This window comes from Opisthorchis viverrini (genome assembly GCF_000715545.1).
Source record: "Opisthorchis viverrini unplaced genomic scaffold opera_v5_15, whole genome shotgun sequence".
Lineage (NCBI taxonomy): Eukaryota > Metazoa > Platyhelminthes > Trematoda > Opisthorchiida > Opisthorchiidae > Opisthorchis > Opisthorchis viverrini.
In genome coordinates, this window is record NW_008751671.1 from 75,665 (window position 1) to 102,765 (window position 27,101).

Genomic DNA, 27,101 nt, shown 5'->3' on the forward strand with positions numbered 1-27,101 from the left:
GCTATGTACATGGAAGCCATTGACGTGTACTCTATGCCTCTTCCTGTAACATGAGGCATTAAATTTTATTACCCTATATTATTTTAACCTTCCTACCGTTTCAGTAAAGTAAGATTGTGTGGTGGATGAATTTTTCGGTTGTGCGAGCATGTGGGCTCGTAGTCGAAAACTCTGCAATATTTATTTCACAGTTAAGAGTTTATTCGGGCACTACAGGTTGAGTGGTAATAGTTCTGCGTTATCTGAAATTGTCTCATCAAAAAGATTTAGGCTTCAGGGCAGGTATTATCAGCCACGTGGATAAGCTAAGTTAATCGCCGCACATTAAAAACGTGATAGTCGATCCACTGAGGCAAAAGCACCCAACCATAACATGAAAATCTTGTGGGTAGCTGAAAAAACAACCAGTCTGAGAATATATATATGTATATATATATATATGTATATAAATGGTAGTTACATATCTGCCAATTATAAAACCTATTATGAGAGCCACAAATTTGCTTGTAGGTTTTACTGCCTAGTTCAAGCACGATGCCGTTGCACATACACCCAAACAGACAAAGAGACTTGAAATAATATTCCTTTGGGAGACTCAGAAGCACATAAACATGGAACCACTGTATGTGTAGGGATGGGTCAGGTTAAGGTTTTTTGTTCTCCATCAGCAATGACCTTATGGTTGGGTCTTGCAATGCAAATCAAACCACACAGCCTAACAGATAATCTGGTTGGGCGCAGGTTAAGACGGCGTGATATTTCTGCTGAAATGCATCAACGTTATGTTTCGCGACACACCAATAGACAATACCAAAACAGTGTAAAAGTTAGAATAAATTCAATCCACCATCAGCTTGTTTCAGTCAGGAGACACCATCAATTTTCAAACTCTTGGTGTTTCGGATTACACTGTGTACTTCACCAGTCATACTTCTCTCATCGCAACGAAATTCCTCCTCTTCATTGCGCAGTCAGTCATCTATGTTAACCATAGGAAAACACTGATGCACCAAATAGGATTGGGGTGGCTCAGAAAAGGAATACTCGATAAATTTTCGTATGTTGATCGGTTTCACGTTAAAATATTTCTTCTCACGAACCAGAAACTGTATTTCCAGGCGCCACTTCAATGGGAACTACATTAGTAACGGTGATGGATGGTGTGACTGGGAATAAACATTCGTTTAAGATTTTGTGATGCTGTGTTCAAGGCTTGACAATAAAAATCGATGTTGTAATGGACATACATGTGTGGAAATGGTCCATTTTGTTGGCAAACTGAGGTTGAACATGTGGTGTGTCACAAGTGCCACAATGATCAACATCCTCGATTTCTTCCATTTGCAGTACAAGGCCGTTAAGGAATTCTCCATCTTTGTCGTTTAGATTTGGCAGATCATAGACAATTAATATACGCAAATGCAGGTTTAAGGCTAGTTTTTACCTAAACCAACAAAACTCACCACATAACCTGGCAGTTGAAAGAGATTTTCTTTTCTGAGGCTATGCTAAGTTTATATCTCTCAACTCCAGTGTTGATAAAACTAACCACTTATTTAAATGACACGTACACTGGATTCAGGATAATTTCTCTTCCATGAAAACAAGTATGCTGCCGTTTTTCCTTTGCTGAGCAAGACAAAATATTTTCATCAGCTTTTAGTTCCTTCTTATCATACACTTCATCTGCTTGGCTTGATGGGTCAGGTGGGACGGTTTGCGTTAATCTCGACTCGATTATTTAACTTCACAGGGCAAATATACTAATTTTTAGCGGTTTAAGGTAGTGTTCTGCTTAAAGATCTTTAAAATCATACTATTCGTACCTTCATTTTCTCCAAAAGTCATTCAAACCTTGCTCACAAACACGAAGGTAGTTTTAACCTGTCGTGTAATTCCAAGGATAGTTTTGAATCATTCTGCTATTCAAGAATTTGCGGCCTGCCAGAAGAGCCTATTCCAACCGCTGAAAGAGCGTAGTCTAACTCCATTGAATAATACCTTAAATTTGTGACCAGATTAATATAAAATTAAGCATACAAAAGCTTTTTTCTTCACTGTAACCCAGTGAATGGTGAAAAGTCAGGTGAAAACCAGATGAAGTAGAAGCTAGCTCCTTTTGTGTCCCTACAAGTACTAAATATCCATAGCAGAGGTTCTCGAGACTTGACCCCATCTCCGCTTTTTTTCTGGATATCTTGTTCCGAACAATCAAGAAATTTCCTAAAAAGAAACCTAGACAAGGCCGGGTAAAGTAATGACCAGCCGAATAGTTCAGATAAAAATGCCATCAAAGTCCTAATTTTAGAATTCATTTCTGCTTTTTTTTGCAAGGTACATACTATCTGGTAGTCCGAAAGGGGATAGTTTTCCTAAATAACACCTCCGCTCTTAGTATATTATTAGTTTATCATCAACTGCAGAAGCCACAACAATAGTGAACTTCAGGTTGTGAGCCGACACTACATTGCCCAAATTAACGTTGAGTTTTGATGTCAGATGTTTGTTTAAACGAAGTGTACCCAACTTTTTGAATAGTAAAAGTCAGTGGGCTGATGACAAAGATTTATTGATCTCAGATACCCTCAGGTACGCAACTGTTGCCGCGCTTTGTCCAATACATCTGTTTTTATTCTGGGATAATTAGGGTAGACCGCCAATACCTAAAAGATTAAGAGAAAGGAAAATCCATTATTTGCGAAGACCTGTCGTGGTGGCGAATTTTTCACCCTTGTTGTTCAGGTGTTGGATTCGCATTTGTGTGAATATGCGTTCGAGCTCTGACAAACGGGGAAACCCACCTGCTTTAGTATGTTTCTGAGCCCAGAGACAAAACAGAATCGGGTCCTGAATACGTTTTCAACATGACATTGCATCTTTAGTTTTGATTTTTTCCACCGTCGTCATTTGGGCAACTTGTCCTCAGGAAATTGCGCCTGTAACATGAAAATCTTGTGGGTAGCTGAAAAAACAACCAGTCTGAGAATATATATATGTATATATATATATATGTATATAAATGGTAGTTACATATCTGCCAATTATAAAACCTATTATGAGAGCCACAAATTTGCTTGTAGGTTTTACTGCCTAGTTCAAGCACGATGCCGTTGCACATACACCCAAACAGACAAAGAGACTTGAAATAATATTCCTTTGGGAGACTCAGAAGCACATAAACATGGAACCACTGTATGTGTAGGGATGGGTCAGGTTAAGGTTTTTTGTTCTCCATCAGCAATGACCTTATGGTTGGGTCTTGCAATGCAAATCAAACCACACAGCCTAACAGATAATCTGGTTGGGCGCAGGTTAAGACGGCGTGATATTTCTGCTGAAATGCATCAACGTTATGTTTCGCGACACACCAATAGACAATACCAAAACAGTGTAAAAGTTAGAATAAATTCAATCCACCATCAGCTTGTTTCAGTCAGGAGACACCATCAATTTTCAAACTCTTGGTGTTTCGGATTACACTGTGTACTTCACCAGTCATACTTCTCTCATCGCAACGAAATTCCTCCTCTTCATTGCGCAGTCAGTCATCTATGTTAACCATAGGAAAACACTGATGCACCAAATAGGATTGGGGTGGCTCAGAAAAGGAATACTCGATAAATTTTCGTATGTTGATCGGTTTCACGTTAAAATATTTCTTCTCACGAACCAGAAACTGTATTTCCAGGCGCCACTTCAATGGGAACTACATTAGTAACGGTGATGGATGGTGTGACTGGGAATAAACATTCGTTTAAGATTTTGTGATGCTGTGTTGAAGGCTTGACAATAAAAATCGATATTGTAATGGACATACATGTGTGGAAATGGTTCATTTTGTTGGCAAACTGAGGTTGAACATGTGGTGTGTCACAAGTGCCACAATGATCAACATCCTCGATTTCTTCCATTTGCAGTACAAGGCCGTTAAGGAATTCTCCATCTTTGTCGTTTAGATTTGGCAGATCATAGACAATTAATATACGCAAATGCAGGTTTAAGGCTAGTTTTTACCTAAACCAACAAAACTCACCACATAACCTGGCAGTTGAAAGAGATTTTCTTTTCTGAGGCTATGCTAAGTTTATATCTCTCAACTCCAGTGTTGATAAAACTAACCACTTATTTAAATGACACGTACACTGGATTCAGGATAATTTCTCTTCCATGAAAACAAGTATGCTGCCGTTTTTCCTTTGCTGAGCAAGACAAAATATTTTCATCAGCTTTTAGTTCCTTCTTATCATACACTTCATCTGCTTGGCTTGATGGGTCAGGTGGGACGGTTTGCGTTAATCTCGACTCGATTATTTAACTTCACAGGGCAAATATACTAATTTTTAGCGGTTTAAGGTAGTGTTCTGCTTAAAGATCTTTAAAATCATACTATTCGTACCTTCATTTTCTCCAAAAGTCATTCAAACCTTGCTCACAAACACGAAGGTAGTTTTAACCTGTCGTGTAATTCCAAGGATAGTTTTGAATCATTCTGCTATTCAAGAATTTGCGGCCTGCCAGAAGAGCCTATTCCAACCGCTGAAAGAGCGTAGTCTAACTCCATTGAATAATACCTTAAATTTGTGACCAGATTAATATAAAATTAAGCATACAAAAGCTTTTTTCTTCACTGTAACCCAGTGAATGGTGAAAAGTCAGGTGAAAACCAGATGAAGTAGAAGCTAGCTCCTTTTGTGTCCCTACAAGTACTAAATATCCATAGCAGAGGTTCTCGAGACTTGACCCCATCTCCGCTTTTTTTCTGGATATCTTGTTCCGAACAATCAAGAAATTTCCTAAAAAGAAACCTAGACAAGGCCGGGTAAAGTAATGACCAGCCGAATAGTTCAGATAAAAATGCCATCAAAGTCCTAATTTTAGAATTCATTTCTGCTTTTTTTTGCAAGGTACATACTATCTGGTAGTCCGAAAGGGGATAGTTTTCCTAAATAACACCTCCGCTCTTAGTATATTATTAGTTTATCATCAACTGCAGAAGCCACAACAATAGTGAACTTCAGGTTGTGAGCCGACACTACATTGCCCAAATTAACGTTGAGTTTTGATGTCAGATGTTTGTTTAAACGAAGTGTACCCAACTTTTTGAATAGTAAAAGTCAGTGGGCTGATGACAAAGATTTATTGATCTCAGATACCCTCAGGTACGCAACTGTTGCCGCGCTTTGTCCAATACATCTGTTTTTATTCTGGGATAATTAGGGTAGACCGCCAATACCTAAAAGATTAAGAGAAAGGAAAATCCATTATTTGCGAAGACCTGTCGTGGTGGCGAATTTTTCACCCTTGTTGTTCAGGTGTTGGATTCGCATTTGTGTGAATATGCGTTCGAGCTCTGACAAACGGGGAAACCCACCTGCTTTAGTATGTTTCTGAGCCCAGAGACAAAACAGAATCGGGTCCTGAATACGTTTTCAACATGACATTGCATCTTTAGTTTTGATTTTTTCCACCGTCGTCATTTGGGCAACTTGTCGGAAAGAAATTGCGCCTGGTGTGTTGGCTACGGAATAAACTTTGTTTGTAAACTTTGTGTGTAAACAGGCGGCGACAACACGAGTCAGTTCCCAAGGTGTGTTGGCTACGGAATAAACTTTGTTTCCTAAGGAATCAATTGTGTTTGTGTGTAAACAGGCGGCGACAACACGAGTTCTTCAGTTCCCAAGAAACTCACTACGGGTTCGACACTACAGAGCAATACACGTGGCCTCGCATATGGGGTCACGAGCAAATCAGCTGCTCTAGATGTAGATGCCAAGAAAGTATACATTTTGTGGGGTGCGGAAATCGTACCACGCATAATCAGCAATAAAATTTGTTGATGCCGAAAGCCTGATTTATTGCTCACTTGATCTAGGCAGACCACGGTGTGAATCAGGTGTTTACATTCATCGCTGGTGCATGTTCTGTGGTCCTAGAAAGATTTTTCGGAGGTTGACGATGCTACGTGCTGTTTTCTTATGGTTTTTGCTTAAGGGTAGTGTCTTTAGAAGGGCCATGATGGTGGAGTGACAAGCGATTCACCTTGATATGAAATTGAAATTGTGCTGCACGGCTTTGCATTTATACGTCTGGATGAGAAGATTAAATTTGGCAAAGAAATACAAAACGGTCGAATTCTGATATTCATTGTTGGAATAGTTTGCCATATTCATTAAGCTGTTCGGCAAAATGAAATAGTCACATACTTATTTATACTTTATGCGTGGCAGTAAAAGACTTCTGACTCCCGTTGACTTATTGGATAGGGATTTAGACCAACCAAGAAAAATTGCTGGATATTTTTGTTGAATCAGCACAGTAAGCAACTTTTATTTGGACCGCGAACACACGTCACACTTGGACGTCGCGGCTCAAATCAAAATCATTAAAGATTTTTGGCAAAGCTTTCGCTACTTCATCTTTAGGATTTAGCTATGTTTAACCTAATGCTTGTAGCATACATGCCTCGAATGACCGAACGACCAAAGAGCATGACAAGTCACCACATCCTGATTTGGACAAATTTTGTTACACGCAGTGAACTATGCATGGCATAATAATCAATTTGCTCTATTACAGCTGATGTTGTATACATACGTACGTATTCTTACCTAATTTTGGTCTACTCCGGCGAATAATCCAAAGGAGTTGAAGGGAAATTATCTGTTGTGGTTAGTTTAGCTACGGAAATTAAGGGTGCGAACGTGTCTAAAATGTACTGATCTTCGTTGCGAATTTCCTGTGTTCCCGCCTACACAACGAGCTAGTAGAAACAATGTTTATGAGGTACCAAAGTCGCTTTTAGCAGCCGCGTTAGTAACAACACAATGTCATCTAGCTACAGTCAAACAAAAGTTTATCCAACGCACAAGTGAAGCAAAGTTGCTGTTCTTGGAAACCCCACGTCATGTGGGCAGTCACAACCCAACTGCTAGAAACATCACCCGAATTGAAGCAACATTTATTGGCAATGACCTCCGAGGCAGAAGCATTGTAACCCAACCGAACTCTTTATGACTCACCTGTAAGCATACTTCGATTGCTTCAAGTAGCTGACGTATTTTTAAACGGGCGTGTGCCAGTTTGTAGCCTGAAAAAATCAGAGGACGAACTGTGTTAAAGAAATTAGAAGCAAAAAAACAAGGTTCGTCAAAACATACCAGAATCACATACTCGAGCAATACTATCGGTTTAAAACTCACTTGTACACTATCCGTGAACTGAACAACACGTAACGGCCTCAAAAATTTCAACAGTGGAAGGCACACTGGGATAACTGATTTTAAAATGCCTATAATGTTGCGCCCATTGCATATATTACTAAAAAAATGTTTGACACTTTATTTCCGGTTGAGGTACTGTGACACATTAGATCAAGGCAAACCAGTTTTGTTCGCATGTTTCTATCAGTTCGCTACAGCCTGCTTTGTGTCTTGAAAAATTACAGGCGACAAATAGATCTTCACTTTAGTTTGAGTATAATCATTGAACTGAATTTAAAAACAGAGGAGAGATAATAGTGCGGAACTAGTCGAGGTTTAAATACAGCAGTCAGTCCGAGAATGTAGTGACTTCTGTTGCCATAATTAGTTTTCGACCGGACCAGAGCAAGAAGCTCAGAAGATGGTTGCACATCGTTATGTCCCAAGTATTCAGAGAAGGCAACTCACAGCAAGCTAACCTGAGGCGTTATATTATATTTTGTCTTCTTCAGAAGTTTACTTATGTAATGCACTCATGTGGTATCTTAAAAATATTTACCATTTATGGAGTATGGGTAGAATTATAACTCAAGCTATCTTAAGTCACTAGGTGACCTGGTACTGAAGCATTGACGTAACTGCTTGGACTGAGCTCTGTATATCGGTAGAGATGCACAAGTAATGAATTGAATTCAGTCGAACCCTTATTATGGGAGAATTTATGGGATAAGTATGCAGGACGTTTAAATTTGGACAAGAGTTGTAACAATGCTTGAAGAAGCGAATGCTCAGCACTGGAAAATTGTGCCAGAGTTCTGCGGAAGATTCAGTTTCCTGTGAAGAATGCACTCACAGCCGGTGTCTGCTAACTCAGTCATGTCAATTAACGTACAATACCGAAACTAGCAAAATAGTCTGAGTACCAACAGTCAAAATTTCTACAGTGCAACAAACTCTGTAGCTAGTGTTAAGATATATTCAAACACTGCTAATATGCTAACCAGATTTGGGAAGGATTTAGGAAAGATTTACCTGAAGATTTTGGGGAAATAAACGGTCCGATTTCGCTAATCAAGGTACGCCTGACTGTAATTAGAAACCAGTACTTTACTCACCAACTGAAGGATTGCTTCTATTTGAAATATTCCAAGCAAGCTCATAATTTCGTGCTGCTTCGTGAAAGTTTTGTTCCTTTTCCATCACGTACCCAGTAAATTCGTATGCTTTAGTACATGACTAAAAGGATGAGCACAAGCGAAGAGAGTAACAAACATATGGCAGATTATCTGTAGTTTTGTTGTCAGTGGGATAGTTCGGTATGAAATTGCCTGCTTTGAACGTACCATAAGAGAGTAACAGGGTAAAGCTGATTAATCAGTACTTAATTTGTCACTAGAAAGAAATGAAAATCCTAAAAAAACAAGGTTAAGAGACAAACAATTTACTGCACACCGTAATGCACAAGAGTTAATAATTTTCTCAGCTTATTCCTGTAGGTCATTAATTTAGAAATCCAATTGAGGAGGCTTTAGAATTCCTTTGAGAGCGTTTCAGAGCACAAGCATGGATGATCACATCCTTCCATCCATAATAAAGGAAGTCAATTGCTATCCTGCATGACCAACAGGAGAAAACGTGGTCTCTATGTGACAAGCACACAATCACGCTAATACTCTATTAAATCAAACTCGCGAATGCCGTAGGGAGCAACTTTCAAACTTGGATGCAGTAAGCCATGGTTAATGTCATCCAGAGAGATACCGATTCACTCAGCCTGACTGAACACAGTCACAGTTGGGCACGTTGTACCCAGCGGTAAACAGTAAACAGACATTTTTATCCTAAGGGTCACTCTGTTCCAACTTAAGATACAGGACAAAAAGTCTAACGTGCTAGTTAGCCACCTATCAAGAAAACTAGATTTGCAAATCACATTTGCACGATTCACAAGACTGGGGTTCTTGATATTTTCATTGCAAAATCCACTCGTTCTTTGGGGTAGAAATCATTGTCGCCGCATTAAAACAGTCTACTTTGTTGGTTAGATGGTGTGCCTTCTTAGAGGGGTTTAAATACCAGGAAGTTGAGTAAGACATCGCACATGTTCGCAATAAATTTGCATTGCTCTCGCTAGAGGTATGGCTAAAACAGAAATTTCCTACCAGAATTGGATGGCTGAATTCATAAAAACCTGAAAGTTCCTTGGGGTGAGTATTCTCAGGCCTAATTACGCCATCGGCGCATGTCCATAAAACGTTCAGTCTCTATGCTGTTTATAGCAGTGTTAGCGCTAGTGCTTATACATACTTTCACTTGACTTTTAATCTTCATTTAGTAGAGGGCTGCATTTTGGACTACCCTTAAGGAATGCGCGGGCAGTCACTAAAATAGCGGCCTATGATACCTTTCTAACCTTTCATCATTCTCAACAGTCTCGTCAAGTGCTTGTCGACTTCAAGCGAACTGAGGTCTGCTTGCTCTTGTAGTCCAACCTGTTCGTGCTGTATCAGTTTGAGGAAGGCAGGGTGCTAGAATGAGGTAATATCAACCTGTTTTATCCGTCCCAGCAAACCAGTAGTAATCATAAAGGCTCCAAAATAACAAATCCACTGTCTTCATCTTACATGGTGATGATGGGGCACCAAAATACCGAAATATAGCTGGCAATGTGAGAAAATTCGAGTTTCTTGTGGAGATTTCGTCTTTTATGTAAAGCCGATCTATGCTGAAAAGCCGAGAAGCACTTACGGCTGTTTCATACTCATTGGGATTCATCAGCAACGCGTATCTCACGAAACTCCGGAGAGTCTCAAAACCCGGCCAGTAGTTTGAACGCTTAATCACACTGCTGAGCAGCCGCTCGTGGCCGAACGGTTAGGCGATCGCGATTTCGAAACTCTCTGGCGTCTCGTGAGATGCACACTGCTGATGATTCCCAATAAGGGTGAAACAGCTGTAAGTGCTTCTCGGCTTTTCAGTATAGATTAACTTTACTTACAGGACGAAATCTCGACGAAAAATATCGAAAAAATTGTTAACAATGTCACTTGGCATAGACAACGACATTGGGTACACAGGATGTTGCCTGCATGTCATTGAGGGATAAGAATGTTTGAGATACGTCCAGTGAAGTATTTTATAGCAAACCACATGTTTGGAATAGACATCTAGAGAAAGTTTCTAAGTGGATGAATGCTTGGGATACCCCCCGCAAACGTACACTTGTTAGAATAAGCAAAAATTCACATTAACTCAGTAAGAAAAGGTTCTGTTGGTTTTTTGTTGACATCTGAACCACTTATCCTCAATCGTCAGTATGTACCACTTTCTATTGCAAAAACGGGACAAGTTTAGTGCATCAGATAAAGCATCTCCTAAAAATTTCCATCCTCTTTGGAAAAGACATTTTGAAAACTATCCCCCATCTTACTTTTTATTCGCTGATAGTTGTGCCTTATTCAGCCCATTTAGATCATTCTACTATTCTCCGACAACACACTGCCATACTGTGGTAAAAGCGAGCAGAAAAAATTGTTATGAACCCCACACCACACCATATGTCCGATATTGCTGAACTGTCATCTGTGCCCCATCCTTATATGTGTGGTCCTACATGAGTTAGACATGGATCAAAGCAGATTTGGAGCGGCGGTATAGTTATGGTGGTTAACTTTTTGTCGGTCAAAATATAAATCACTTTTAACGTAGATAAAACATGCGGGTCTGAACACATCTGGTGGTTTTGTTCAGCCGAAGGAGAGCTTGTGGCACAAATGAACCAAAAACCATACGGTTCAGTGGAGAAGGGTTTTAGATTGGAAACAAACTCATCTGTTAAATGACTGTCTCATAGTATGACAAGAAATTACCTCTAAGCTGAGTTCATTTCAATGAAAGCTGGAATGGTTTTTTAAAAGGTTATTACCATAGGAGAAACAATTCCCTGTTGTCAATACAAGGCACTATGATGAAATTTCCAACATTAAGATGGAAGTATTATTTTGAAGCTGTCTACGGCATCATAAAAAGTTTTTTAGCAACACGGAATCAGGACTTCGATTTAGCTGTGTTCTTTACCCAGGTTTGCCCATTACTGTCATACTGCCCCACAACGCAACGCCTTCGAAAAATCGCCCAGCATTTATGGAATAGTTGCTGCACAACGCCTGGCTCTAAAATCTACCAGATTCCTCCTTTCGAGTGCTGCTATAATGATTGAAAAGCTATCAGTCTGTCCAATGGTGACAAACCATCGCATCATTATCACGCTTCTTCGTAATCTGGTGCTTCCAAAAAGAGCAAATGCGGAAAGTTTTTGAGATTATATACTATTCAGTTTATTGCCGAGAACCAAAAGTTTGCAAGTTACTGCAACTAAACGGTAAGGAAAAAACCGAGCATGAATGTATAGAAACCAAGATTATCTCAGAAAAATGCTCCATGGGAATGGATGTTGAATTGTTACGGAGTAACTTCACCATGTGTGTTGCTAAAGTAAACTAAGCTGCGCCCATCTCATTGCTCTCACTGAGTGCAGTACCAAACAGAAGTAACTAATTGAGTTCCTGAAATTAATCAGTAGACGATTGCTTGAAGAAGCAGAATAGTGAGTACATTTCTTCTCTCTTTATCTATGTCGATTAGCCGGGACATAACTGATATTAACTGAGATGCAAACCAGTTTATCAAAGATTAAAGTTAGATATAAGACTGGTTTTCACCTGCTGCTTTGAAATTACCTGGATTATTAAAGCATTGCTTAGGGCCGATACCTGTTTTGAATAACTGTGAGTCCAATCAGATTACTATTACGTCACTACTAAGTTTCCTGAACAATTCCGATCGATAGCCTGGTAGAAGATTACATCCATAACCCTCGGAAGGTAGGAATGTAGAAATTTATGGATAGCGCAAACGTATTCAAGGTTACGCTCACAGTTTTATCGCTATGACCAAACACAGTGTTCAGCATTACTGTTTTCATCACGCGATTTGTGAAATGCCCGTAATAAAAAGATGCACGTTTTGTGTATCCCAACTAATTAAGTCGTTTCAAACCTGTGTACGTGGAACATACTTTGCGATGCGTTTCAATCGTTGCAGAAGAGCTTTCAAAATATCATTCAACTTGTTGTTTGTGCGGATTATTCGGAATGGATGGAACTGGGGACGGGCATAATTCAATTCAACGTGAGAAGAAACGTGTTCACTTAAGGCAATTGAAAACGTCTGTTGGTAACTCATCTGTAAGGCCTACTAGAATGCAAATTCACCAACTTATGCTGATGCATGTGAATGAATGCCATTTTTGTTGTCAAAAAGTGCATTCTTTCTTAGTTTTTTTATGGATCATGCAAGAACGGTCCAGTTATGGTGGAGTATTTTCAGTCCGACCTGACACAAATAAGTGCAACTGTAAAAACATAGTTGCGCGGTGTTTATGTAGAAGAACCGTTGAAACTGTGATAGATACTCCTGGAAGAACATAGCTTGGATATTGTTTCAGTTCCACTGGTCGGTTGATTCAAAGAAATGGGGGTAAAAAGTACTAGATACGGAAGTAGATTCTAGTCTTCTGCCAGAATTTCTGCAGGCTGTCGTCATTTTCACCGGAGAAAGCTAAAAAAACGGTTCAGCTTATCAGACTGTTGATTGTGGATCAGGTGGCTGGTAATATGTTCACTGAGATTAGCAAATGGCTTACGTGACCAGAAACACCTGATCAATAATCGGCAAACGTACCTAGCTACCATCATTCTAACACACCGCCTTACCTTATTGTATTGTAAGCATCTTTTGAGCAGCTCTTGAGCCAATTCAGTTTTGCCAATCTTAATATATATCTCAGCTAACAGTAGCCAAGATAGTTCCAAATCTTCCGAATCCTTAGAGAAAAAAAGGAGGAACACAAGAATAAGCATGGAACTGTATAGGGGTGCAGAAAGATGTTGACTGTTAACCCGTTAGACAGAGATGAACTAGTTGTGAAGCTCAAGTATATAGAGGCAAAGTGGATCAAGCTACTCAGTTGTTCGAGCACACTTCCTTTAAGCGGGACGTTGGTAGTTCCAGTTGGCATCCAGAGGTTTCTTTGCTACTTCAATATGAGTAGTGGAAACTGGTACTTCGAGGGGAAGTTTTCATGCTCACTTGCCCTTAGGTTGAAATGCAAATATAATATAGTGTCGATTCAAGTAGGGTTGCTTAGATATTTTTCTTGTCGGCTCTCGCGTCTTGCCTTGTCTCTATACATGGCCACAGGCCAACAATAAGTTTTGCAAAAGCGTGGCGGAGAAATGAGAAGCATGAGGAAAGCTCTTCATGCTTAAAAAAAGCAACCAAAATAAGGCTTCAGAAGTTCAGAATTTCACTCATGATTCTATTCCACTAAGTCATGGGGGTAGCAAAAAATGTGGAACAGTAGTCAGATTGAAAATGCTTCTGAGGTAGAACAAACGACATTCCCTATACTCACGAATAGCAGATCTGTGTTCCCAGCTTAATCGTAGAAGCAAACGTAAGATGCTGTACACAAAATCATTTGCACAGCGCATAGTTTTAAAGCGCGGCAGAAAGCAGTAAAAGTAATTGAGGGTAAAAAATCCACAGTTTCATAGACCTGTCAGTTCGAACTTATGGAGGGGAATCTGACATGCAATCTGACAGTTTTTTATACATTTCTTGTGATGCGAGTGCACTTAACACTTGTGCGCGTCAATAGTGAGCAGGAGGAGGAATTTCTACCAAAAGGCGAATAAATACTGAATCCATTGTTGAAAGACTCGCAGTGAGATTTTTCCTCATATCCGGCAGAGCCTAGTTAACTAATTTGTTTAGTCCTGCTGCATGCTGAAGAATGGCTTGAATAAAGCTTCTTCATCACCTTTGTGCTCTTCATAATCGGCAATCTCACACTGGCCTCATAGCTTTCCTGATTGTCCTTATGAAGAAAAGCAACAATAGTGTGAGATACGCGCACAATCAGCGAACTCTTATGTAAGTATGTGAAAATGCAGGCTTGCGGAAGTCAGAAGCATTACTAGAATAGACACTTTACAGACAAGAGACAACATCCGAAGGAAAAGAATACCTGTTTATTTCCATGACAGGAGCAGTTTTTTTCAAACGTTCACGCGTAAGTCGTGCGTAAGAATTAAATTTACGGAAATAGCTTTTAGATTTTTCAGCGATGGCTTGCATGGCAAAAACTAACAAAGAATAGGACACCCACTTCGCTGTTCTTTAAGCGATCCACCACTGCGTAGAGTGAAACTTGGACCACGAAGCAACCGGCCATAACATTTACTGGTAAAATTTTTTCATTACAATTCGTAATCTAGCAGAAAGGTGCTAAATTGTGTCACCTTTTACGTCACTTACTTGCTATCTGATTTCAGCCATCGCAACGCATATTTGGCATACAGATGGCACACCCACAACCGAGTTTTCTCACAAATCTGGTTTCCCATACCCTCTTGCCAGGCTGTGACTGAGTGAATTTCACCTCGAATGAAAAGTTGCTCGATTAAGATCAGACTACTAAATTGGGTTGCTCAGCTGGTAATCTGCTGGGATCTGGAATTTTTTTAAAATGGATTTTTGTCACTAACCATGATAACTAAGCGTTGAATTGTCGTTTGGCCGAGAGGTGGGCGAGCTATCAACGCCAGTGAGAGAAATGCAAGATTGTTATTAATCTTCCTTTGCTGAGAGCGTCGTGACCAAACAGTAACATTGTTTCCCTGAAACAAATGCGCTTGGAAAATTGGCACAGGTAGTTCAATCAATGGGGTATTTCTGTCGCACTGAATTTGGAAGTTTTTGGTTTTCTTAATAAATTAAGTAACTGAATTACTGCCTCATGTTTTCCACGTCGAGACGAAGACTCCTAAAAGCTTACATGCATAATCACATTAGGATTTTCGAGGAGAAAATAAGCCCCGGTTAGGGAAGGCGCAAAAAATATTGAGTTTACTCGAAACTCTGAAAAATGCATAGAATACAGAATCGTCTGAAAGAAATGCAAAAAATGTAAACACTTTGGAACACTTTATTCTCGGGGGATACTTAGCTTTTTCCAGGTGTTGTGCTGCTGTGAAAGGTCTGCATAATGAGTAGTGTCTGACGAACGTTGTTACATGCTCAGTAGGGCAGGGAAATGTGTACGTGGAATTCTCTGGGTTAGTATAATTTTCAAGAAGAAGGTTGACGGACATCTGCTTAGTGTTGTCTTGGGGGGATGCAGCCTTATATATAGAAGTTCACGATGATCGGGGGCTCATGAGCAAAACTACTGGTGCCGTGGTTGCATCCCCACTGCGAGAATGAGAGAAAGAAGGTTGAACGAGAAAACTCGATCACAGTACTTTGGTATTCATGGGGTATTTGCCTTAATAGAAGCCCCAACACCACTGCTTCCGTGACGTCCTACTGCTCCGGGCTAGTGAGGTAGCCAACCAAGCACTGGATACCTAGAAGGATGTCGCCGTCGGAATGGTCAGGTAGAAACATGGGCAAATCCTGTCAAGGCGCTTGCGGAACGTTCGGACCTATAGTTGGTTTTTGGTAGTTGGCGTCGCAATCAAAAGTGGAATTTCATATGTGCAAACATTGTTCCTGATCACTAAAATTCGCGAAAAACCTGAAGCCATCTCGTTTTCACACAACATCCGCAATAAAATGAACTAAGTGACCACATCTAATCACCGATTTTTTGTAGGATACTGGCAAATACACGAAGGCGCGCGTACGATATACGTTAAACCCATCACTATACATGCGTGTTGATTCACTCACTTCTGCATTCCAAGGAACCCTAGCCAAGCGTTTCAGTTGGTTACGTGCCTTCTGTATCTGATTCAAAGCAATGTAGCAGGCGGCCGCTCCGTAGATCAGGGAGCAGTTATCAGGCTGTTGGTTACATGAAACATAAGTAATTTAGTTTTTTTTGTATCAAACATGAAAGGACTTTTCGAAAAGAGGAGTAAAGTGCAATAGATACATACAGGCTACCGTAAGCTCAAGGCTCCATGACAGTAATGTTGGATTCTAGTGCATGTACGCTTTGCATAACATACGGAGGATCATCCCAGAAAAGAAGCACCGGGAATAAAACTTGCAACCACTGCTACTACTACCAAGTTAAATCAGGAGGCACAAATGCGAATAATTAGGCAAACAGCTGGATTTCTTAGTGCCCAGTTTATGTTATTTCCGAAGTTCCTGCAAAATACAGGTGCACATTGATGCAAGGAGTTGAAGGAGCTCGAGCCAAGACGCGTTGGTGAAATGCGCACTTCTCAACTTTTCTGTATAGATTGGCTTCACTTACAGGACGAAATATCCACGAAATTTTCCGAATCTCCACATGCTACCAACAATCTATAAGTAGCTCAGTGAAAGATAAGCTTCACCCGATGAGTGAGGCTTCCAGCTGAGAAGTCATCGCTTGAGGAGCCAGTCAACGCGTGTGGCCGCATGATTTAGATCCCGTGACTGAAGAAAGAGCGGTGCTATATCCTGCCTGAGTGCGAGTTAAACACGCTGTTGATCAGCTGCTCGTGGCCGAACGGTTAAGTGTCTAAACTACCGGCCGGGGAGTCACGGGAGACTCTCTCGTGTTGATTCACTCACTTCTGCATTCCAAGGAACCCTAGCCAAGCGTTTCAGTTGGTTACGTGCCTTCTGTATCTGATTCAAAGCAATGTAGCAGGCGGCCGCTCCGTAGATCAGGGAGCAGTTATCAGGCTGTTGGTTACATGAAACATAAGTAATTTAGTTTTTTTTGTATCAAACATGAAAGGACTTTTCGAAAAGAGGAGTAAAGTGCAATAGATACATACAGGCTACCGTAAGCTCAAGGCTCCATGACAGTAATGTTGGATTCTAGTGCATGTACGCTTTGCATAACATACGGAGGATCATCCCAGAAAAGAAGCACCGGGAATAAAACTTGCAACCACTGCTACTACTACCAAGTTAAATCAGGAGGCACAAATGCGAATAATTAGGCAAACAGCTGGATTTCTTAGTGCCCAGTTTATGTTATTTCCGAAGTTCCTGCAAAATACAGGTGCACATTGATGCAAGGAGTTGAAGGAGCTCGAGCCAAGACGCGTTGGTGAAATGCGCACTTCTCAACTTTTCTGTATAGATTGGCTTCACTTACAGGACGAAATATCCACGAAATTTTCCGAATCTCCACATGCTACCAACAATCTATAAGTAGCTCAGTGAAAGATAAGCTTCACCCGATGAGTGAGGCTTCCAGCTGAGAAGTCATCGCTTGAGGAGCCAGTCAACGCGTGTGGCCGCATGATTTAGATCCCGTGACTGAAGAAAGAGCGGTGCTATATCCTGCCTGAGTGCGAGTTAAACACGCTGTTGATCAGCTGCTCGTGGCCGAACGGTTAAGTGTCTAAACTACCGGCCGGGGAGTCACGGGTTGGAGACTCTCTGGCGTTTCGTGAGATGCGCACTGCTGATGATTCCTAATAAGGATGAAACAGCTGTAAGTGCTTATCAGCTTTTCAGCATACAGTGGATTCACTTACGGGACGAAATTTCCATAGAAATGTGTGTTTGTGGTTCAGTGAACGCACTGATAACTTTGTGTCACTATGAAGGACGACCACGATGCTCGTACAAAACGGATCTGAGTTTTTTTCAGCCTACAAGGTGAATATTTGGTACGTGGATTTGAAGTAACTGTTTAGTTTCACAAGGTGCAGTGTGACGCAGCCAAGTTTTTCGGTATTCTCAAGCTGTAAACTGATAGTGGTCGTTCAACTTTTGGCGTGACAACGAAGAAGGTGGAGTGCCAATTACCAGGGCCTGGATTAAGTTCATGTGATTCCGTAATAAAACTCATGTGGTTCAGCTGACTCTAAAGCCAAAGCAGGCGACTGCATACAATGTATTATGAGTTTGCAGTGCGCATTTTGATATGGTATGACAATAAAAATGACGAAACGATATTATCAAAAGTATATCCTCACGCTGAATCATTGTTGTAAATGATAGGCTCCGAAAGGCCAATTAAGGCTATCCACGTAATAATACACGTGATAAACATAAAAATTGAGCACATTTTTCATGTCTACCTTCCACTCAACTTCATCTCCAATCAGATTAGTGCAACTTTATAAAGCATTGCAAAATTCCAGTTGCCTCACCCGTAAGGAACTACGAGACACACATGCGAGACTATGTTAGTGGTGAATCAACATCAAGTGCCCACCAACAAAGAAGTGGTAGCTGCAGATAGATATCGTCACCAGTGATGATCTAGACTGGCGCGACCGTTTGTGATTAAATCCGCCTTTTAAATCGATCTAAAAGCTATATAGTAGCTAAATAACTTACTTTACATTAGCAATAGCATGAAAATGAACAGAATCCATGAAACATACGTCTTCTTGAGCCATACGGGCGAATGTTTCCAGAACCGCCTCCACTTTTGCCTTTGATCCCGTTGCGACCAAAACCATATTGATTCTATGCAGATGTTTCTTCCTGTTTCTGACCACTCGCAATTCCTGAATGCGATAAATGATAATGATAATAATGATAAAGATAATGCAACGCACAAATTCACAAAAATTCGGACCCGCTATTTATGACCCAACCCTTCTCTTCCGTCACTGAAAGTTGACATGAATAAGTTCAGCGAAAAATAGCGAATAATGGAGAGGTCCAACAGAACACTAAACCCAAGGCTCAGCTGCCGGATTAGCTATGATACTGAATGGAAACTGTGAGCCTAGTATGCAAAAAATACCTTTATAGAGCGCTACTGGAATTAAGTGCATCGGCTCACGATGTTTTTGAATTATTTTGTCCTTAAACATCGTGCTGACGCATACCGAAGTCAAATAAAGACGTGCGTCATTAGTGCGAATCTGCTTTATTCGAGAAATGTGGTGAGGTTGTCGAAAATACACGTTACTGTACTCGAAAGGATGCCGTATCCCATGTTTAAATAACCTTCCAGTATCTTAACTGGTATGCTGTTGTCAGAACTTTGGTTGGGGACGGGGAATCCACTGTTGAAATAATTTTGAGAGTCTGGTTCATTTTTTGGAAAAAGTGGTTTATCAGTTTCCAGAGTGGAGCATAATACGCTTTAGTTCACAAGAGCACAGAAATTGTGCCATTTAAATCCGCATACAGGTTAATTCAGGCTGGCAAGAGGGTTGAAGTATTTTTTGAAAGAAAAGCACATGAAAAGAAAGGCATTTGAGAGTTTTCCTTTGAAAACAGAGTCTTGCGTTTACCTTTAAACTTTCATTTACAGACCTACTGTCCGCGGCCGTACGTCAAGCCTCACATCCGACTTTGAGTAAGATTTAACGTCATCAACTTACAACATGACAAGTAGAAGAAGGATTCAAAGCAGAGGCTGCTAGTTGCTACCGATTCCAGATATGCCCGGATTGTCTCAGTATATTTAACGGACTTTCAATAGTGAGGATTCGCTTCTTTTGTGTTTTCACAGTTTGATTGTGTACGTCATTTCCTTGTAGGGGCGATGATTTTGCCATTCCAATGCTTACCTATCAAACACACGGCAACCAGAGCAGGAAATTTGATGGCACCAAGTCCTAACCCTCTCACTTCATTTCATATCCATAATTAGACTTAGTCACAGATCCAAGTATTAGGCAGGGTCAGCTGCACTATCGGTGTCTGGGGGTATAATTGATGTACCTGCTTAGTACTGCTACTTTTGGGGGAACAACTTGGATTCAGCGTGGTTTGTGGGACTCACCGATTCAAAGCAACGATCTAATGTTTATTTGTCGATTTAAGACATAAAACGAAATGTTTGTGAGCCTGTTTCAATCAGTTTTAGGGGCTATCGAGCCCAAGTGATGCCTTGGGTGTGGGCATCCTTGTACCAATGGGTCCAGTACTAACACACACGTTTCTTTTAATCAAACAGCAGGGCTTGGAAAACCCTACCAGATAAGCTTTAGATGAGAAAGCCAGGAACACTCACTGCACACGAAATGCTGTTAACTAAAATTGTCACAAAGAGGATAATGGTTCTTGTACTGAACTGCATAACATGGTTCTTACATTTAGCAGGTTTTCAGCAACCTCATATCCCCGAACTTTCGTAACCTCATCGGAGGAAACTAGATTGTCTGTTATTTTATTCTGACCGGATGTAGCAGTGTTTGAACTGTTCGTTACCTGTCCAGCGTCCGAAAAGTGTTCATAGGTTGCTTGGTAGTCCGTGGCTAAACAAATATCCACCATATGATAGATTGCTTCTTCTGAAAAATCGCTATCCATGCGTGCACGATTGAAATGTTGCAACGCCAGAATCGACTCTCCCGTAAAACTGTGACAAAATGAAATCGACGAGTGCTGAAATTCAGACACGAATGGTTCCACAATTTGACGTACGATAGCCAGAAAAATTTACTTACGAGTAACAAAGGCCACGACAAAAGTTGTAGCCAGCAGACGCACTTCCATAGACATCTATGGCACGAGCTTTCTCAACCCATTCTACTGCACGGCTGATTTGACCTGCTCTGCGCAATGCGTCGACCAGGAAACTTAAGGTTTGATAGTTGGCTGAAATGTAAAATAGTAAGTTATTTCCACAGTATAGATTATTTAGGTGGAACTGGTTCGTATTACCCATTTAAAAACTTTGCTTTTGAAAAGTTTTGTAACACATGCTTACAAGCAAAAATAGGCTAACACAAAATTCGCAATCTGTCTCCCCACACGTGCTACGACAGCCAGCTTTGAAATATTTCTAAATTATCTGTAAGTTGGATTCTCACTGTGAACAGATTCACCGATGGAGAAAACAGGTATTGTTTTAAAACAGGTGCGAATCTGCATCAGCTCCAGGCTTTGGATTAATTTTGCGCGCCACTTCGTCGGAAAGTCAAAATAAAATATATTTCTGCAGCTGCATGTGGTTTGCTAGCTGTTCAATCGCGTCGGGTAACTTATCATCATAGTTTCATTTCCAGACGGAGGCAGATAAATTCTCAAGTCGACAACCATCTGGAAGTATGGGAATGCTTTTGAGTGTGGGAAATGCGCAAATTTGTTGTGCCTTAGTTGCTACAACTAATGTTGAAATAGACTATTGTGATCTGCATGCTTTTAAGCAACTTGAAACAAGCGTTATAAAACCATATAATTGGGCTGCCTTGGTAAATTCGGCAATTTGTAGCCAGGTAAGCGCATAATTTCTCTGATTTTGGACAGAAGTCAGTGGGTCCTCTGAGCGACAAACACCAGTACATTCTACTGACACAATATTTTAAAAAGTTTAATCCTGAGGGACTGTTTACGGCCACATGGGTGTCATCATGCGTCCGACCTCATGACAAGAGCAAGCGTCGAAGCAGATCTGTTTCTCAAGATGCGATAAATTTAATAGTAATGGGTAGTTGAGGACACCTAAAATGCACAGTTGACTAATTTTGTCACTTCATGGATGTTTTCCAGATCGTCGAATAGTTTTCTCTTCCGGATCGCTGATTGAATACGGTATAATTTGGCTTTGTCTGGACCAAAGTATTGCGGTTATCAAGTTTTGGACGTTAGAGCAGATGAAGAGACCTACGAATTCTCCCTGGGGTCGCTTATTTCATCTTTCAGTTTCTCTTTAGTTCTCAAATGCAAGGGTTACCAACTCTCTAGAATATTAATGTACACACTGACACCGGTCCCCCAGTGGAGGTACCTTTGGTGTGCATTTATCAGAATAATTACGCCTCGACGGGAGAACGGCTGTTCAAACGGGAGTGATGTGAATATGAAAAATACATATTTCGCAAAACCCACAACAGAAATAAAAAGGAAATTGCATTTGGAAGTTGGACGCAAGGCAAGAAAATGTTTTAGAAGAACCGAAACGACCCTCTCTTTCCTTTCGAACAAGTTTTCTAACAACAGTCTACAAAGTTTTGTTTAAACAGGCGGTTTTAAGATGTCCAGTGAGTTTCAAAGAGAACTAGAGGTTGGGGACAGTCATGCAGTTGCACGGACTGTGATGAAACAAGGTAAAAGGAGTATGAAAGGCTAAAAATACTTTTAATCGGCTGCGTCATTCATGGTGTCCATTGCTGATTCCGTTGATTCAGAACGGCCGTTGTATTCTGAACTACGCCAGCATCAACAGATCGAATGCAAATGTGCCGAACAAACCAATCATTTGGTCATCAAACTCTGCAGCAGCAAAGCAGCAATGTAAGAGTTGGGAAACCTTGTTCTCGTAGGACTTATAAGCACTGCACATTGTTTCGAAATTTCGGGACCCCACAGTGTGTTCATGGTATGTGCATCTAAATTTCCAGGTTTGCTCTTGCAGCGGCTTTTTAGCGGGGCACTTGAGCATTGATCAGTTTTGATGTTACCTGTCAGCACGAAAGTTATTCTAGTTGGGAGGAAACGAACTCAATTTCAAAGCGTAAAATGTCAAAATACTCGGTCCATCCTGTGAGGTGTCAGCAATCATCCGTTACACACTGAAAAAATAACCTAGAAACTGATCGGGTGTATGTTTCGCTGTCCCCAATCTCATCAATTTATTCAATGGACCCAAATGACCTGAGTGAACAAACTAGAATTTATAACGCACTACTCATAAGGTTGCTGAAAGTCCATCGACATCCCACGACCGACCTGTTTCGCCCTTTTTGGGGCTCATCAGGTAGGCGCAGTTCCCGGGTTCCCGTCAAATTTATGTTTTACTGGAAACCAAATTGCACGAAATTAGCGAATATACACTCAGGATTCAGATTTCCGTGTCAGTTTCAGCTGTTTGTTCTGCAACAGTTAACCAGTGTTGCAAAAGTGCCTTTTACATCTCGACAGAAAGGCAAAGTTGCCTTCAGAGTGACCATTACCCTCTATTTCTGAGAGTGCTCAATGTTTGTTTTGGTAACGGAAAAATCTGATGTTTACTGGCCACTGTAACCTTTTGGTCCGCTCTCCCATGTCTTAGTCTGATGATATGGCGCCTGTTCACAGTAGTGATTTTCGATCAACCATTTTCTAAATGCACTTCTTTCTTAAGCGAAATAATGGTCAGGAAAGTGATTTCGTTCGGTCTTTGTTTTTAATTATGTAATCCCTTTTTTAAAAAAATACCTGACTTTGAAGAAACGCTTCGACAAAAATAACGAATGCAAATACAGTTGTGACACTCAAGGGTATTCACCAAAGGAGAGGTTAGCTAGATTACTCGTGTTGATCATTATGTTTGGTGCGTGTGCTGCTCAGTACTCCAAACCACCGCTTTCGGTGCACATTTGGAGCAACACTAGCTGACATTTGCTTAAAAGCCCTTGATACGGACGCCAGTCTTGTCATTACTGCCACGGGCTCAATGAAACAGAACACTGTGGACTAGAAATTCTTTAATCTCACCATTTCAGTCAGAAGTCAACAGTACTGGAGGCCTATACATGCTCAGAAATATACGGAAATGTGGTAGGAGATGATCGCTGATTAAAACACCGTATACAGGCAAGTGCTTCGAATCCTGAAACCTGAGGCAGTGGGTACTAATGAAGCTCTTTGTCGTTTTGATCAGAACTACTTACCTATGAGTGAATTGAAAAATGCAGCTTCATTTCAGCTTACGACGCAGTGCACTTAAAATGAAGAGACATTCGTCGATGAGATTTTTGTGTCCATATCTGGATAATATGAATCTCGAACTACAGCTAGGTTTCAATTTTTCTCAAATTCTTCCCTGGTGAGCACATATGCACAGTGACGGAGCAGGTGGCTCGAAATTCAACAAAGACTTAGGGCGGTTTGAGTGAGTGTGGAGCAGAGGACAGTCTGTTGTATGATCACAAGCAGTCGAACAAAGGCCTACAATAAAAATGCTCTGCCTTTCATTCCTTCCACATGAAACGTTTTGTTTCATTTTACAAAAGCCAGATTATAAAACCGTCAGACGGACTCACCGATGAGGTTGTCCGATAAGGGCGCTGGGTTTCTGCTAGTGTGAGGAGATTTGGGAATTTTGGTGGTAATTTTCTCCTCTAAGTGAAGCCAATCTATGCTGAAAGGCCTAAAAACGCCAATCGGCTGTTTCACTCATACTGGGAATCATCAGTAAAGTATCTAATGACAATCCGGGATATCCCGGATAGTAGTTTGAACATTGACCCGTTCGACCACAAGCGGCTGAGTAGCAGCGCAATTAACTGGCAGTTAGACTGAAAAGTATGAAACAGTACGTCTTGACTTTCTAGCATAGGCTAGCTTCACTTACAGGACGAAGTCTCCGTCGAAGGGGACAGATTTTTATCCTGTTGTTCGTTTGATACTGCGACAGTATTCAGCTTGACTCCGAACAAATAATTAGAACAACTCAGAGTCCCCCTTCACATCGGTTTATATTGAACCCATCTATATAAAACGGTGGGACTCAGAGCGTGTGTCATGCAGGCGAGAACGCTTTCAAGAAAAGCGCGATTTTTCTCGGTAACAAAACTACGCTTTGTTTGCTGGAGAGTAATCCCATTGTATTTTCTAAGGATTGTTTTGGCCAGCTAAAATGTCGGAACGTGACCAACCTCTTCCAAACTAACATTTCCAGTATCCAGTTGACTGCAGGTGGTTTTCTACATGACTCATTTTTACCAGACAACATCAACTTACAACTGATCCACAAAGTGTTTTGCTCGCAGGTGATCTGCACCTTTGTTTACACACATTGTCCTTAGAAAAAAGGCGCTTCACGCCGAACTTTGAGTTTGCATTGGCCAAAAGCACTGCTAACAGATGCAGCTTCTAACTTGGTGAGTTGTTTACCCGAGGAAGCTGTGTTATCAGAGTGCTTTTTACCAAGCACAGGCCAGCGGACACAAATAACCATACACTTTTTGCACCGTAACTTCTGCGTTCTCAAAAAAATCAACCAATACAGCCCGAAGAAAACCAGTCACTTCGAATGGAGGTCCGGCACTGTATGTTTAAGTGGTCATTCATACTTCTACAAGTTTGGTATTTGTGATACGAATAAGATGGAAAAAACGGACTTTCAAAGATGAACAATCAATAACCAAGGGCGCTCGGAATAGTCCAGTTTGTTTTACCCGCAGTCAAACGAAACACAGCCTTGGGCGACAAATCGCCGTATGAAAAAATGCTTTCGGGCAGTTCCACAGGTGTCTCCATTAAAAAGTAAGAGTCAAGAGGTTGGAGGAGGTAAGAACCAGAATTTGATAAGAAAAACTCATCTTCAGTACAAATTTAAGTGTGCCATAAGTGGTACCAGAAGCAGGTCAAATTTATTACCCATTCAGTATGCTTGGTTGTAGCTTAAGCTGACCTGTAAAATTTGTGTTCCGGGATGGCCATGCATGCCGAAATTTTGAATGGTCACTCATATTTCAGGCATGACATTTGCTGTGCATGAAACACAACTTTGAAAAACGTGACAGGCTAGGTTCCAAAAGAACTTGCATGTTATTAGAATCGCATAAAAGATGTGCCCGGCTCAAGATGCCTTGGAAAATTCCTCAAACAAATTTTGAGTCTCGAGCAAACATATTGCAGGTATTTGATATTAGTATCTGAAAGTGAAATTACTGATTCAATGCGGCATAAAAAGTGAACAGCGCGATTATATTTTCTTGCGAGCGCTATACATTATTATGTATGGTCAGGCAGTGTGCTTAAATGTGACGGAATCATGACTGAATCGCACGCCTTTAAGTCTAACTTCACTTGTCTAGTATTGTTAAAAGTCCCGTGTGAAAAAGGCATTCTACAGCCAGGAGATATATTCGGCCTTTAAAAACGGACATCTCTAGTGCTAGATTACAGTAACAGCTGTGAAGCACATCACTCGTTTGCATCTTGACATGTCCTTGACATGAGATTCACATGAACACTGCCTTCGCGATATTCCCCACTTAGGTTCGGGGACGAAATCTACCAGAAATTTTTGAAAACGGACTGAAACCATGCTGCATAAACGTAACCAGCGCTATTGACATTTGTCTTGGGCGCGAAACCGGGGATTTCGATCAACCATGTAAGTAATATAGTCACTGCAGCATTTGACGAGTGTAAACGTCTGTTCCGCTAAAGTGAGTCAGTCGAGCCAAAAATAACCATTTCTTTAATGCCATCGACGACTGTTTGGTTTTTCCACGTTCATACAAGGCATTATTCCTTTTTCATAATTCGTCTCATCCACCCTAATCAAAATGCTATGAAGTCCCATGCCCCGCAGCCTGCCAAGTTGAAGTACATCGTAGGTTCTGATGACTAGTTTGTACCAAAGATGGAGTTATTCAGGAGTAGTCAAACTACACTACTCGGTCGGAAGCTGGTGAGCATGTGACATCTCTGAGCCAACTCCTAAGGCAGTACGCGTGTGACCAGTGGTGGCATTCTCACTGTCCCACTACTTCTGACTGGCAGTTGGTAATTCGTGGTTAACGTTTCCACGGGCTCATCTGGAATTGGGGCACAGGAACAACTGTTTTGGGATTCTGTATTACTTTCAAGTCCGGGTTTGTGTAAATGTGGCGTCATCTGTTAGCGTGGATGGTTGATCGAGACGGAACAACTCCAATAATCACGAGCACACAAAGTGTCCGGCAAAATAGCAGACATATAGGAAGACATAGGCGCCACAAACGAAAAGCCAAATAAACATTCGGGACAACCTGCATTAATGTGTCAAATATTTAATTTAGTTTCGGCGATAGTCACAATACCGGCCACAAGAGGCAAATCGAGTTTTGAGCTTGAAGCATTTGCCAGGATTCACGAACATATGACTTGTGTGCTTCAGATGGCAATGAATAGTTCATCTGCACGACATGAAGCAGCTTACATTGAGAAGCTCGGATGTGCGCCGAACTATATGGAACTTTCTTATATATATATATA

At 40.9% G+C, this 27,101-nt stretch overlaps 1 protein-coding gene across 1 annotated transcript in view; it reads right to left on the reverse strand.

The window, feature by feature from the left end:
* Positions 1–2,559: 2,559 nt before the first annotated feature.
* Positions 2,560–27,101, reverse strand: part of T265_01377 (hypothetical protein) — a gene marked incomplete at both ends in the record, with an annotated part of 59,212 nt that continues 34,670 nt past the window's right edge. Inside the window, 11 exons of the mRNA XM_009165403.1 lie at positions 2,560–2,663; positions 7,020–7,087; positions 8,315–8,435; positions 12,974–13,084; positions 15,100–15,210; positions 15,239–15,445; positions 15,996–16,109; positions 16,833–16,946; positions 18,569–18,736; positions 20,280–20,547; positions 20,636–20,786. Of these exons, the coding sequence (XP_009163667.1) occupies positions 2,586–2,663; positions 7,020–7,087; positions 8,315–8,435; positions 12,974–13,084; positions 15,100–15,210; positions 15,239–15,445; positions 15,996–16,109; positions 16,833–16,946; positions 18,569–18,736; positions 20,280–20,547; positions 20,636–20,786 (1,511 nt within the window). The remainder of the gene's footprint in view (positions 2,664–7,019; positions 7,088–8,314; positions 8,436–12,973; positions 13,085–15,099; positions 15,211–15,238; positions 15,446–15,995; positions 16,110–16,832; positions 16,947–18,568; positions 18,737–20,279; positions 20,548–20,635; positions 20,787–27,101) is intronic.